Source organism: Myotis yumanensis, unplaced genomic scaffold (assembly GCF_028538775.1).
Source record: "Myotis yumanensis isolate MYYU_CA2020_CCGP unplaced genomic scaffold, mMyoYum1.0.hap1 SCAF_11, whole genome shotgun sequence".
Taxonomy (NCBI): Eukaryota; Metazoa; Chordata; class Mammalia; order Chiroptera; family Vespertilionidae; genus Myotis; species Myotis yumanensis.
In genome coordinates this window covers 42,964,665-42,978,409 of record NW_027223762.1, presented here as the reverse complement: position 1 = coordinate 42,978,409, position 13,745 = coordinate 42,964,665, and the positions used below count along the sequence as shown (strand labels likewise).

The following is a 13,745-nucleotide window of genomic DNA, read 5'->3' as shown; positions in this document are numbered from 1 at the left end:
TTTTTTGTTTTTGTTTTTATTTTTATTTTTATTTTTATTTTTTTTTCGCTTAAAGTATTACAAAGGGTATTACATAAGTGTCCTTTTTTCCCCCCCGCCCTTGACAAACCCCTACCCTCCCTTACCCCCCAGTGTCTTATGTCCATTAGTTATGCTTATATGCATGCATACAAGTCCTTCGGTTGATCTCTTACTCCCCTCCCTCCTGCCCCCCAACTCTCTCTGGCCTTCCCACTGCAGTTTGACAATCAGTTTGAGGCAGCTCTGCCTCTGTATCTATTATTGTTCAAAAGTTTGTAATGGTCTTTATTATCCATGAATGAGTGAGATCATGTGGTATTTTTCCTTCATTGACTGGCTTGTTTCACTTAGCATAATGCTCTCCAGTTCTATCCATGATGTTGCAAATGGTAGGAGTTCCTTCTTTTTAACAGCAGCATAGTATTCCATCGTGTAGATGTACCACAGTTTTCTAATCCATTCATCTACTGATGGGCACTTAGGCTGTTTCCAGATCTTAGCTATGGTGAATTGTGCTGCTATGAACATCTGGTTACATATATCCTTTCTGATAGGTGTTTCTGGTTTCTTGGGATATATTCCTAGTAGTGGGATCACAGGGTCAAATGGGAGTTCCATTTCCAATTTTTTGAGGAACCTCCATACTGCCTTCCATAGTGGCTGCACCAGTCTGCATTCCCACCAGCAGTGCACAAGTGTTCCTTTTTCTCCACATCCTCTCCAGCACTTGTCGTTTGTTGATTTGTTGATGATGGCCATTCTGACAGGTGTGAGATGGTACCTCATTGTTGTTTTGATTTGCATCTCTCGGATGATTAGTGACTTTGAGCATGTTTTCATATGTCTCTTGGCTTTCTGAATGTCCTCTTTTGAAAGGTGTCTATTTAGATCCTTTGCCCATTTTTTGATTGGATTGTTTATCTTCTTTTTGTTAAGTTGTATGAGTTCCCTATAAATTTTGGAGATTAAGCCCTTATCAGATATGACGTTGGCAAATATGTTTTCCCAAGAGGTGGGTTTTCTTGTTGTTTTGTTGATGGTTTCTTTTGCTGTGCAGAAGCTTTTTATTTTGATGTAGTCCCATTTGTTCAGTTTCTCTTTAGTTTCAACTGCCCTAGGAGCTGTATCAGTGAAGAAATTGTTTTGGCATAAGTCTGAGATTTTGTTGCCTTTGTATTCTTCTAGAATTTTTATGGTTTCCTGTCGTACATTTAAGTCCTTTATCCATTTTGAGTTTATTCTTGTGTATGGTGTAAGTTGGTGGTCTAGTTTCATTTTCTTGCATATATCTGTCCAATTTTCCCAACACCATTTATTGAAGAGACTATCTTGGCTCCATTGTATGTTCATGCCTCCTTTGTCAAAAATTAATTGAGCATATTGGTTCGGGCTAATTTCTGGACTCTCTATTCTATTCCACTGGTCTATATGTCTGTTCTTGTGCCAGTACCAGGCAGTTTTGAGAACAGTGGCTTTGTAATACAGTTTGATATCTGGCATTGAGATCCCACCTACTTTGTTCTTTCTCAGGATCGCTGCAGCTATTCAGGGTCTTTTTTTATTCCAGATGAATTTTTGGAGAGTTCGTTCTAGATCTTTGAAGAAGGCCATTGGTATTTTAATGGGAAGTGCGTTGAATGTATAGATTGCTTTGGGTAGTATGGACATTTTAATGATGTTGATTCTACCAATCCATGAACATGGTATGTTCTTCCATCTGTTTATGTCTTCCTCTATCTCTTTTTTCAATGTCCTGTAGTTTTCTGAGTAGAGGTCTTTAACCTCTTTAGTTAAGTTTATTCCTAGGTATCTTAATTTTTTTGGTGCGATGGTAAATGGGATTGTTTTTCTAATCTCTCTTTCTGAAAGTTCACTATTGGTGTATAGAAATGCCTCAGATTTCTTGGGGTTAATTTTGTATCCTGCTACATTGCCAAATTCATGTATTAAGTCTAGTAGCTTTTTGATGGAGTCTCTAGGGTTTTGTATGTATAATATCATGTCATCTGCAAATAAGGACAGTTTTACTTCCTCTTTTCCAATTTGGATGCCTTTTATTTCTTCTTCTTGCCTAATTGCAATGGCTAATACTTCCAGTACTATGTTGAACAGGAGTGGTGAGAGTGGGCATCCCTGTCTTGTTCCTGTTCTTAGGGGAAATGGTGTTAGTTTTTGTCCATTGAGTATGATGTTGGCTGTGGGCCTGTCATATATGGCTTTTATTATGTTGAGGTATGATCCTTCTATTCCCACCTTTCTGAGAGTTTTTATCAAAAATGGGTGTTGGATTTTGTCGAATGCTTTTTCTGCATCAATTGATATGACCATGTGGTTTTTTTCTTTCAATTTGTTTATGTGATGTATCACATTTATTGATTTACGGATGTTGTACCATCCTTGCATCTCTGGGATAAATCCTACTTGGTCATGGTGTATGATCCTTCTGATGTACTGCTGGATCCGATTTGCTAAGATTTTGTTGAGGATTTTGGCATCTATGTTCATGAGGGATATTGGCCTGTAATTCTCTTTCATTGTGATGTCTTTACCTGGTTTTGGCATTAGGGTGATGCTGGCTTCATAGAATGAGCTTGGAAGTGTTCCTTCCTCTTGAATTTTTTGTAGTAGTCTGAGGAGGGTAGGTTTTAGTTCTTCCTTGAATGTTTGGTAGAACTCCCCTGTGAAGCCGTCTGGCCCTGGGCTTTTGTTTGCTGGGAGCTTTTTGATGACTGCTTCAATTTCTTCCATAGTTATTGGCCTATTGAGGTTTTTAGATTCTTCCTGATTGAGTTTTGGAATGTTGTATTTTTCTAGGAATTTGTCCATTTCCTCCAAGTTGTCTAGTTTGTTGGAGTAGAGTTGCCCGTAGTATTGTTTAACAATCATTTGTATTTCTGTGGGGTCTGTTGTTATTTCGCCTCTATCATTTCTGATTTGGTTTATTTGGGACCTTTCTCTTTGCTTCTTGGTGAGCCTGGCGAGGGGTTTGTCAATCTTGTTTATCCTTTCAAAGAACCAGCTCTTGGTTTCATTGATTTTCTGTATTGTTTTTTTGGTCTCTATGTCATTGATTTCTGCTCTAATCTTTATTATCTCCTTCCTTCTGCTCACTCTGGGCTTTTCTTGTTGCTCTCTTTCTAATTCTTTGAGTTGTAGAGTTAGATGATTAACTACCATTTTTTCTTGTTTTTTGAGATAGGCCTGTAGAGCTATAAACTTCCCTCTCAGGACTGCTTTCATTGTGTCCCAGAGGTTTTGGATTGTTGTGTTTTCATTGTCATTAGTGTCCAGGATGTTTTTAATTTCTTCTTTGATGTCATCGGTAACCCAATCAATATTTAATAACATGCTATTCAGCTTCCAAGTGTTTGAGTATTTTGGGTTGTTTTTATTGTAGTTTATTTCTAACATTATGCCATCGTGGTCTGAGAAGATGCTTTTTATGATCTCAATCTTCTTGAATTTGTGGAGACTTTGCTTGTGACCCAATATGTGGTCTATTTTTGAATATGTCCCATGAGCACCTGAGAGGAATGTATATTCCGCAGCTGTGGGGTGTAGTGTTCTGAAGATGTCAATTAAGTCCATCTGATCTAGTGAGTCATTTAGGATTGCTGTTTCTTTGCTGATTGTTTGTCTAGCGGATTTATCCAGTGATGTCAGTGGTGTATTAAAGTCCCCTACTATGATTGTGTTATTGTCGATATCTCCCCTGATATCTTCCAGAAGTTTTCTTACGTATGTGGGTGCTCCTGCATTGGGTGCATATATGTTTACCAGGGTTATATCTTCTTGTTGTATTGATCCCTTTAGTATTATGAAGTGGCCTTCCTTATCTCTGGTTATGGCCTTCACTTTGAGATGTATTTTGTCAGATATAAGTATTGCTACCCCAGCTTTCTTTTCCTTTCCATTTGCGTGAAAGATATTTTTCCATCCGTTCACTTTCAGTCTGTGTGAGTCCTTTCCAATGTTCATTTTATTTTTTAAATATTCACACTTTCTTATGCAATCAACATTTTTGATATATCTAAAAAATTGACTCTATGACAATAATCATGTTTTCAAAGATACATTGAGTCACAAATTAGATATGTATTTTATGCATTTATTGAATTTTTAAAAATAATAGCAGTGAAAATTGCTGTGGCTAATTATCATATTAACTTCCTTTCAGTGAAGCACTGAGGTACTTGCCTATAAATTTGCAATGCCAACTTTTCTCTGAATAGTAACTGAATTTCTTTTAATGTTTTGTCCTGGGTTTACAATTATTTCTTAACCTTTGGTCACCAACCCTCTGAGAATTCAGTGGAAGATATGAATCTTCTTCCCAGAGAAATGCATATTCACACCAAAAACTAATTGTAATGATAATCAATTATGATATGCCAGGCACTCTGCCAACTGCTTTACATGTGTTATTTCATGCAATCCGCAAAACAGCACTATAAGGAATGCACTGTTATCCTCATTTTGGAGATAAAGACATTGAAGGTTAAGGAGATTAATTTTCCCATGGCCATAGAGCTAGGGGAACTTGGGCTCAAACTCTGGTTTTTATGACCCCAGAGCCTATCCCCTAAATCATTGTGCACCTAATTTTAGGGAACTTATAAATTCCTAAAGCCTGCTCATCGATATTCATGTTATAACACCTTACCTATATTGCTATCAAAAGATTGTTATTGGCAGTGAAGAGTTTGTGTGATTAATGAATCTTGCTAGTTTTGTAACTTATTTATTTAATATATAAGTATTTGATACACATTTACTGTTTTGAATACTTGTTAGGTTCTGTGATATGTTCTTTATCCTTAAGGAGTTTACTATCGACATGGGATGACAACAATCACACACATAAGACAATGAGAAAAAAATACAAATATCAAGTTGACTATATTGTAATTAGACATTTCCATAAGCTCTACATGAAAATTAATCTTTACTTTGTCATATCTTGATGCAGTTGTCATTCTTTGATTTCTTGATTTATAAAAGGAAAGTCAAATCTAAAAGGCCACTATGTCCTCTGGGAATCTGGAAGATTCATTATGTCATAAAAATGAGGTCTATAAAGTGAGACTCTGAGAACTAAGTATGTATCACATCCAGAATCCTGAGGGTTTCCTCAGCTTCACCTGTGAGCCCCAGGGAGCATGCCCAATAAGGAGATTCAAGAATGTTTAGCCAGCTCTCAAACCATGCATCGAGGGGTAACTTTTCTGAGTTGCACATGTGTAGGCAGTAGAACATCTTGCTAGAAGCTGCATTTTGACTCGAGTAGGGTTCCTACTGATGGAGAGGACTGCAAACTTCAAATGATGCAGCATAGCCTTGAGTCATGCAGGCGCAGTTGTAATAATCTACCAACCTTGGATGAAAGCACAATGCATGGGAGGCCTATTGAAGCTGACCACCTGCCAATCAAAGCTGTCAAAGAGAGGGGCTGTGGCCATAATTCAAAGAACTGCTTTCTACAGGAGCGTATAATGGGAAAGTTGTACGTGTGACTTCAACAGCTGCTGTATACAAGGTTATCACAGATAATGGCTATTGTAAGATATGAAGGATGGATTATGTCAAGCTTTCTATTAACTGGGCCCTCATCAAGTATTGTACAGTTTTAGAATTTTAGTCTTTTAAAACTTTAATCATTTGGGTTATCCATATGATATAATTAATTTATAAATGACATTTGAATTTTCTTTTCAAAGCAAATAGAAACTTAGTTATGTGAATTGTGGTATATAGTTTGTCTTCTTCATTTATGAATAATTTTTATTTGAAATGTCTAAAATAATCTTTTATGTACATTTGTGCTATATTTTAATCACTTTAATAAGTTGTTTAAAATTTTATGGCACACACTGTTTTCATAATCCCTGCAACTTGACTGGGTAGCATTATTTTTGAAAGTTAGGCCAGGATTTAGTGAAAACCTATTATGTCTTAGAAGCCTGTAGGTGGAAAATATTTTTAATGGACAGAAATTTCTATCATTGCTCACACATCGTCATTTGAATATATCCAGTCACTAGTTGTTTGAAGTGATTTTCCAGACAAATATGCAAATATCCCGATGGATTTTATTTAATTTCAAAAGGAAAGTATGATATCAACTCTCGATAATTTCTTCAATTCATTCCTGGAGGAAAATATAATTGAAAGGAAAGCATTCCTTTTCATATTTGCTTTGAGCAGATCCTCGAGTTATTTTTGAGATGAGTAGTAGATTGATGTTAATGTCCATCACACTTTGGCTTCACAGAGAGAACTCAAGACATAATAACTGTCTACCTTTTAAATTTCCTGTGTGTGTGCGCGCATACACACACACACACACACAACACATACACACACGCTCCTGTGTAGGGGGCTTACACAAGACCTTTTGATTTCATAATAAGCAGGCCTAGGGACAATAAAATTTGACATTCTTAACTGTTACTAGTATTTGTCCCTGTAGCCCTGTGCAGTTATCTTCTTGTTAACGATATAGAAGCCAGAGTCATAAACTGAGCATGTACCCAAGGCACTACTGTAAATTGCAAATTGCATTCATGTGGTCTGTTCTTTTTGACCTAAGACTAAATTGGAGTAGAGGAAAGAGAAAAGGAATGTTCGAAAGTGGAATAAGAAGTAGAAGTCAAGAAGAAAAACTATACTAGAAAGAAGGACATGTGCAAATGTTCCCCAAGTTTCTGTAGAAAGATTTATTTCGATGGGCCTTTCTATATCTGCAAATACTCTTTTGCTCAAAAGCCAAACACTGCATTGGGCGCCTCTGCTGCTGGTGTGTGCGTGTGTGCATGGTGTGTTGGCAATAGTGCACTCATGAGATAATGCAAATAATCAGTAAGGGAATAATTAATGATGTGGCAGGGAATATTTTTTGATAAATGCTTGGGGAAAGAGGTGACAGGCGTGAAATTGGAAAATTCCTTCAGCGATCTAAAATATAAATAGCTTTCGGAACTGAAAAGAGTTTCACAGCTGAAGATTTTATTGTGTTGAGAGGAAAAACTTTTTTCTCTCCCCCTCTCCCTCCTCCTTTGCAAGTTGTTTGTCCATTCACAAAACAAATACTCTGAAGCCCAGCGCAGCTCATGGGAATAAATTTCAGGTCGAATTAGTACAGTTTCCTTGCTGTCAGGATGCTGGAATTAATGGTGTTTTGATGACACGAATTTTGAAGGGCAAACAAAGAAGCTGAAGGGAGAGAGACATGACTCCTTAGAAGCTTGGTCCTCCTCTCCCCCAGCCTCTCTTGTCTTCCCTGTCATCCGTCTGCCAATCTCCCTGTCCATGGTTAGTTAAAGGCGCTTTTTATCCTCTTTTCTTTCCCACAGAGTTTGCCAGATCCGGCCCGGTGCCTGGGTTCCAGGAGGACACGCTGCAGTTGGCCTTCATCGACTTGAGACAAGTAAGTCTTTGTGTTTTTGTTTTTTGTTTTTCTTTTAAGATGTGTGACTGAAGACCATCAGGTCTTAAGGAAAAAGGGGAGGGACGGGGGATTGGCATTGGCGATTCACACTGGAGACCTAAGGGTTTTTCTCTGTGTTTGAGGCCACCTCTTTTATTTAGCTATCTGGGATCCTTAGCTATAGTGGAGTTAAAGGTTTTGTGGGTAGAAGGGAAGGCAGGAGGTGGGAGGAGGGACCCAAAGAGTAGAGGGACTCAAGTGACCCTCAAGTGATGCGACCCATTGTGTTATAGTTGGCTTCTGCAGACACAGCAAAAAGATAACTCAGCAAACCAATGCTAAGCAGGTGCACTGATGCAGAGACTGCCTGCCTAGAGAACTTTTGTTTGCAGATAATGAGGGCAGGAGCATTTAAGGAAAATGAAATATTTTACATTCTGGACTGTTGGTTAGGCTTGTTGACTTTTTTCTGTTGCCTTAAGTCTTCCCATCCCCTCCTTTGTAGAAGGTGGTCAGCCATGAGTGACTAAATGGTCATTTTAGAAGATGATTAGCAAAGGCCCTGACCACTCACACTAACCTGACAGGCAACCCCATTAAAGTAACATGATGAAAACCTGTCCGTATGCATACCAGAGCTTTGCAAGCCCATCAGACAGAAAGACTTGCTCTATAGAGCTGTGGCCTGCAGGTTGAAATGGTGGGTAGGCCTTGGTGGTTTGGGTACAGAGGAGCAGGATGGGCGGGGGCTTCAAGAGGGAGAAAATGAACTGGGCTCTGTCATCTCTTCACTCTGAAGATGGATGGGGTTGGATAGAAAGTGTGAATGAAGTAAGAATCAATGACTGATGCTTCTCTCCTATTAAAACAATCTTTTTTTTGGTCTGTTTTAAGAAGGGGGCTGGCTTTGTTTCTCCTGCCATAATGATGCAGTGCCTCTTGTTTTCAGAGCTGACATAGTTTGCATTCTGAAAACTTTTAGATGCCCAGGGTATTTCTTAAAGCTGTATCGGTAGTCTCCTTACCACTGTGACTCGATTCATGCTGGAACAGCTTTTGCCCCATAATGGATGGCTTGAGCTACCCCCGAATCCTTGTGATGGGGTGGTGTAATCTGTCATCTGATGACAATTCTGGAAAGCCCTGTTAAGCAGAAAACAGAAAATTGTGTCTCTATAGATCCGCCAAAGTTTGAGGATTCAGGCCGCGTCCCCGAAACGTGTGTCAACTTAATATTTGAGGGCTGAGGTGGGGGTTCGCTTACACATAAAGGCTTTCTCAGCATGGTCACAAATGGAGCTCAGTATCTCTTTCTACGTTAAGACCTTCCACCTGTGGATTCAGCAACTCAACTGAGACATTCAGGTTTTAACCCGTGGGCTGACGTGAGGCTGAGAGATTGGGATTTTGCTTTAGGTTTTTGTGGAGTGGATCTATTGGACTTTCCCCATTGTTTTTTCTCAGAAACTTCGGAGCCAATCGGCTTTTCTTGGAAAGCAGAAATTGAATTTCATTGGAAAATCGCATCCAAGGAAAAAATGTTTCCCTTCTCACTATTCATGAGAAGGAAGTGTGGTCATTCTCTCTAGTTTGTGGTTTTGGTCCCTATGGACAGCAACTAGTGTTCACAGAAAATGTTAACGAAGGGAATGAGTTAGAGCACAGCCAAAATAAGGCGGATCTGAGCCAGGGAGCAATGTGCACGCACTTGTGAGCTCTCGGTGAGCACTGTTTATGCTGAAGTTCCTGTTTCCTGTCACATTTCTATTCTCCACACCCTTTTATGATGTTTGAGCAGTAGAACCCTAAACCTCAACATTTTACTAATAAAGAAAGAGTATGTCTTCCGATTATATTGATCGCCTAATTTCTATTAATGTCTGTCCCCATTAGAGCAGCTTACATTTTTTAACAGGTCATTTGGAAACCTTTCCTAGCTCTCAGGCTGCAGCTCGTTATCAGGAGGTCTCAGATAGGTTGAATTATTGTGAGAAAAATTATCCTTCCACACCCGATGCTGAAAATATTGATCTTCTTACAGTTATTTTAGTCATTCTCATAACATATTGAAAGTGAGCATTTTTTTTTTAAAGGAGACGATTATTTTGAACGATAGAGATGTTCAAACTATAAATAGAAAGCTTGGGAGTAGGTTTCCAAAGGAGGTATCTAGACTTCAAATGAGGCATGATTAATGTCTGAATCTGTGTCCTTTGGATGTGCTCTTCGGAATCCTAAAATAGAGTTAAGGAGTTTCGGGGCCGGGGACTAATCTTAAAAATCATGTGGTATCACCTTTGGCTTGATACTTGACTCTCTGGACAGCACCCCGGCTGTGCTTGATTTCCTCCTTGAAGAGAACTCAACTGCCCCAAAGCAGCAGGCCCGCCTTAGGACAGTCTGATTATGAGAAAGATATTTCCTAAGTTGGCTAAACTCTGTCTCACTTAACTTTGACCCTTTGACTCTTCATGTTTTTATTAATAACATTAATAACCTCAAATTGGGGGATGGGCTTTTTATTCTGATTTATTGAACTTTCTATCTTCTAGTAATTGAATCTTTTTCAAATGTAGCATTGTTACCCATTCCTCAGATAGTCCTCATATGGTTGATTTTATGGACCAGAATTGGGGACTTTACTCTCTTTGGTCTATGCTTTTCTTTTAAACATATTAACAACACAGATTTTGAGCATTTTTATTTATTTAGCCTATCTAAACCTTTTGGGTTCTGGTTCCATATCCACCTTATTAACTGAATAGCATGCCCTTTGTAAGTCAAACATAACAATAAACAGGAATGGCAAATGTTAAAAGGAAGAAGTTAGAGTTAGGGTAAGTTATAGGGAGCACGCCCATGCCAGAGGAGGACGTGTTCCCAGTTCAGTGAAGCAGGATGTTCTTTTACTGTCCTTAAGTGTATTTATCTCACTGTTCATGAGTGTGTTCATTCTGAGCATGCTTTCATGTTCTCTTGCTTTACAGTGTTTCAGTCCATCAAGTGGATGATAATTTTTAAAATATTCAAAACCTGGAATATGTGAAGAAATCATCTCATTGTAGATTATAATAGCAGAGTGTCATTTAAAAGCTATAGAATTTTATTAGGAAGCAAATTAGATGTGGATAGCAAAACTATTCATCCTTTCTTGCCTGTCCTGTCTATTCTAATTTTTCTACTTCTTAAGGAAAAGACTGAAATGACATTTTGAATATACAAGCTTTCATGATATTTTACATTTGTATAGCACTTCAAAGTTATAGTACATTTCCATATATATCTCGTTTGTCAGATCTCTAGGTTTAGAAAACCTGCTGTTAATAATAATGTGAATTAGACAGTGAACATCAAAATCTCCTTCTTTGCCACTTTATACTTTCTATATTTCCAAGTTCATAAAAGTAGTATTGCAATGCAACTTCATATTCATATACTAAATATAAGTGCATATTTCTATCAAAATCTAAATTTGGATTAATACTAAATCTTGAGAAGGACAACTTAAGGACTCATTTATGAACTATCTTGAAGGAAGGACATGTACACTCGAGCTACTAATACTTACTGGCCTAAAATAATTGGAAATTAAAATAAAAACCAATAGTAGATTCTCAGTAGTTACTTGATTCTTTAACAGTACTATGATTATATTTTTCTCATTAAACATTCAGTAGAATAATGCTGATGAACACCAGAATTTGAACTTCAGTTGATTTCTATTGCAGTTTATCAAATTCTGAGTGACTACTTTGAACAAAACACAGATTATATCACACAACTTAGGTGCTGTGGGAATACACAAATGAATATGATACAGTCCCTGCTCTCCAGGAGCAAAGAGGTGATCAGCAAATACTAGACTCTAATATAAGATGCATTGCAATAAATATGACATTGGAAGGATGAAGCCATTATGTATGTTTCAATTATATTTGCAGCTTTTGCTGCATAACACTTCACTCCAAAATGTATTGGTTTAAAACAAGAACCATTTGTTTAGCTCAAGTTTCTATGGATTGGCAGTTTTCAATAGGTTCAGCTGAGCTCACTCAGGCTTTGGGGTAAGTTTGCTAGGTTGGCTGGGGACTGCCTGGTCTAGAATGCCTTGGCTAGGCCCGCTCTTCTCTGCTCCATGTGGTCTCTCACCCAGATGCAGCCTAACCCAGGCTTATTCACATTCATCTTGGCACATATCCAAGAGAGTAAGAGGAAATGTGCCTTGAGGCCTATATTTGGGACTAGCAAACCATCTATTCTATTGGCTAGAGCTAGTTACAAGGCCAGCCCAAATCAAGGAATGTGGAAACAGATTCCAACTTAACACTTCAGTTGGGATATAAGACTTTCATATAAATGATGCAAAATAAGCAATGTAAGTCAAGAGTGAGATTATATCTATAGGTACCAAAAGAAGCTATAAAATGAAGAGGTTTTATAAAATATTGCATGGAAAAGGTGGAGAGTTAAACTTAGGGTTAGGCAGAAGGTATTTCAAGCATAGAAAGTAGCTGGTTTTAAGTTTTGTTTAAAATGTGTGTGTGTGTGTGTGTACGTGTTAACACCAGTTTTAACTGAATATACAAATAAGATATGCATATGTTGTTGAAATAAGTTACATGGTGTTTATCTATTTATAAAAATATGCTATCTGAAAGTTTGGAAAATACAGAAATATTCAAACAAGAGAAAAAATATTTTTTTCAATTTCTTTACCTGTATATAAGTTTATACAAAATCAGGTTTCTACTGTATGTATAATATTTTAAACCTGATTTTTATTTATATAGCATTATTAGACTGTGAGATTTCCAATGACCTTAATTATTTTAGAACATATTTATAATGTAAATATTTTTATAATATTGGGATGGAACATTCACCTGGTTCATGATCAAAAAATATAACAGGGCCAAGGCTGGTTTGGCTCAGTGGATAGGGCGTCGGCCTGCGGACTGAAAGGTCCTGGGGTCGATTCCGGTCAAGGGCATGTACTTTGGTTGCGGGCACATCCCCAGTGGGAGATGTGCAGGAGGCAGCTGATCGATGTTTCTCTCTCATCGATGTTTCTAGCTCTCTCTCTCCCTTCCTCTCTGTAAAAAATCAATAAAATATAGAAAAAAAAAACAAAAACAAAAAATATAACAGGGGTGAAAGATTCATTCATGGTCAATAAATTTGTCTTCCAAGAGTAGCTGCTGCTGTTAACTTTTTGTGTTATTTAGAAATATTTATACATATAAAAGTAATTACAAATACATACTCCTCTTTATTTTCATTTAGCAATGTAGCTTAGAAGGATTTCAGTATCAGAAAGCCAGGCCGCCTCATTCTTTTTCACCACTGCATAATATCCCACTGTGGTTTTTTCCGTGATTTTCTTAAGCGATCCCTACTGCCTGACCTGCCTGTTTCCAATGCTTTGTCATTTCAATGAGAAACCTTGCATGCACACTTTTTTTATCTGTAAGTATGCCAGTCTTATAAATTCTTGGAATAGAACTGCTGGGCCAGAACACGTTCATTTGTCGTTTTTATAAGTATTGTTAAATTTTCCAGCCCAAGTCCCTACTCCAAAAAATGTGCAAAAAATGGGTAGCAGACATTTAAAATAACTGTTTATTACGTTACTGGTCATTTCATGCCTAATTCACGACTTGTACTTTCTACCCTTTTGCACCTGGACTGCTGGCTGGGAGCGGAGAACCATGGCATCCACAGCCCCAGCTTGCTGTTAAGTCTTCTATGCTTCTCTGGCCTCCTTTTCTCTCTTTTCACACCAATCCCTTTTGAGTTAGGCCAGTATGATAACATCCTCTGATTTTGTATCAGTCACACAGCTGTGATCGTCTTCCAGCACATCTCACCGTTTTCAGTTATAATACCAGCAACATCACCATTTCTCTGCCTCAAGCCCGCGTTTACAGATCTTATCATATACACAGGGAGGAAGACCTGGTAACTGGATCCTCTGGTAATACCTGCCAGAGATCCACAAAGGGGCACTCGAGTGCACCGGGCACCCAGCAGCCCTTGCTCTGCGACTGTGTGTGTGTTTTGACTTAGCCAGGACCTAGTCTATCTGTCCTCCTTTAAGAGCTAGGCTAATTTCTTTAAACTACCATTTCTTAATTTCTCTCCTTTAACCTTATTTTTACTGTTCAGCTTCCTCATGGGCCTCTTTGTTTTACGTCCTATACTTTTCCTCATCAAATGCTGCTTTTTTGCAGGCCACCCTGAGACATTTCACATCTCTGTTACTCGCCTTCATTGTGAGGGACTCTCAACTCCTCCAGAT

At 38.1% G+C, this 13,745-nt stretch overlaps 1 protein-coding gene across 3 annotated transcripts in view; it reads left to right on the top strand.

Moving 5' to 3' along the window:
- Positions 1-13,745, top strand: part of EXOC6B (exocyst complex component 6B) — a 494,441-nt gene that overhangs the window by 365,118 nt on the left and 115,578 nt on the right. For all 3 annotated transcript variants that reach the window (XM_070429462.1, XM_070429464.1, XM_070429463.1), the window contains one exon: positions 7,374-7,447. In XM_070429462.1, coding sequence (XP_070285563.1) covers positions 7,374-7,447 — 74 coding nt within the window. The remainder of the gene's footprint in view (positions 1-7,373; positions 7,448-13,745) is intronic.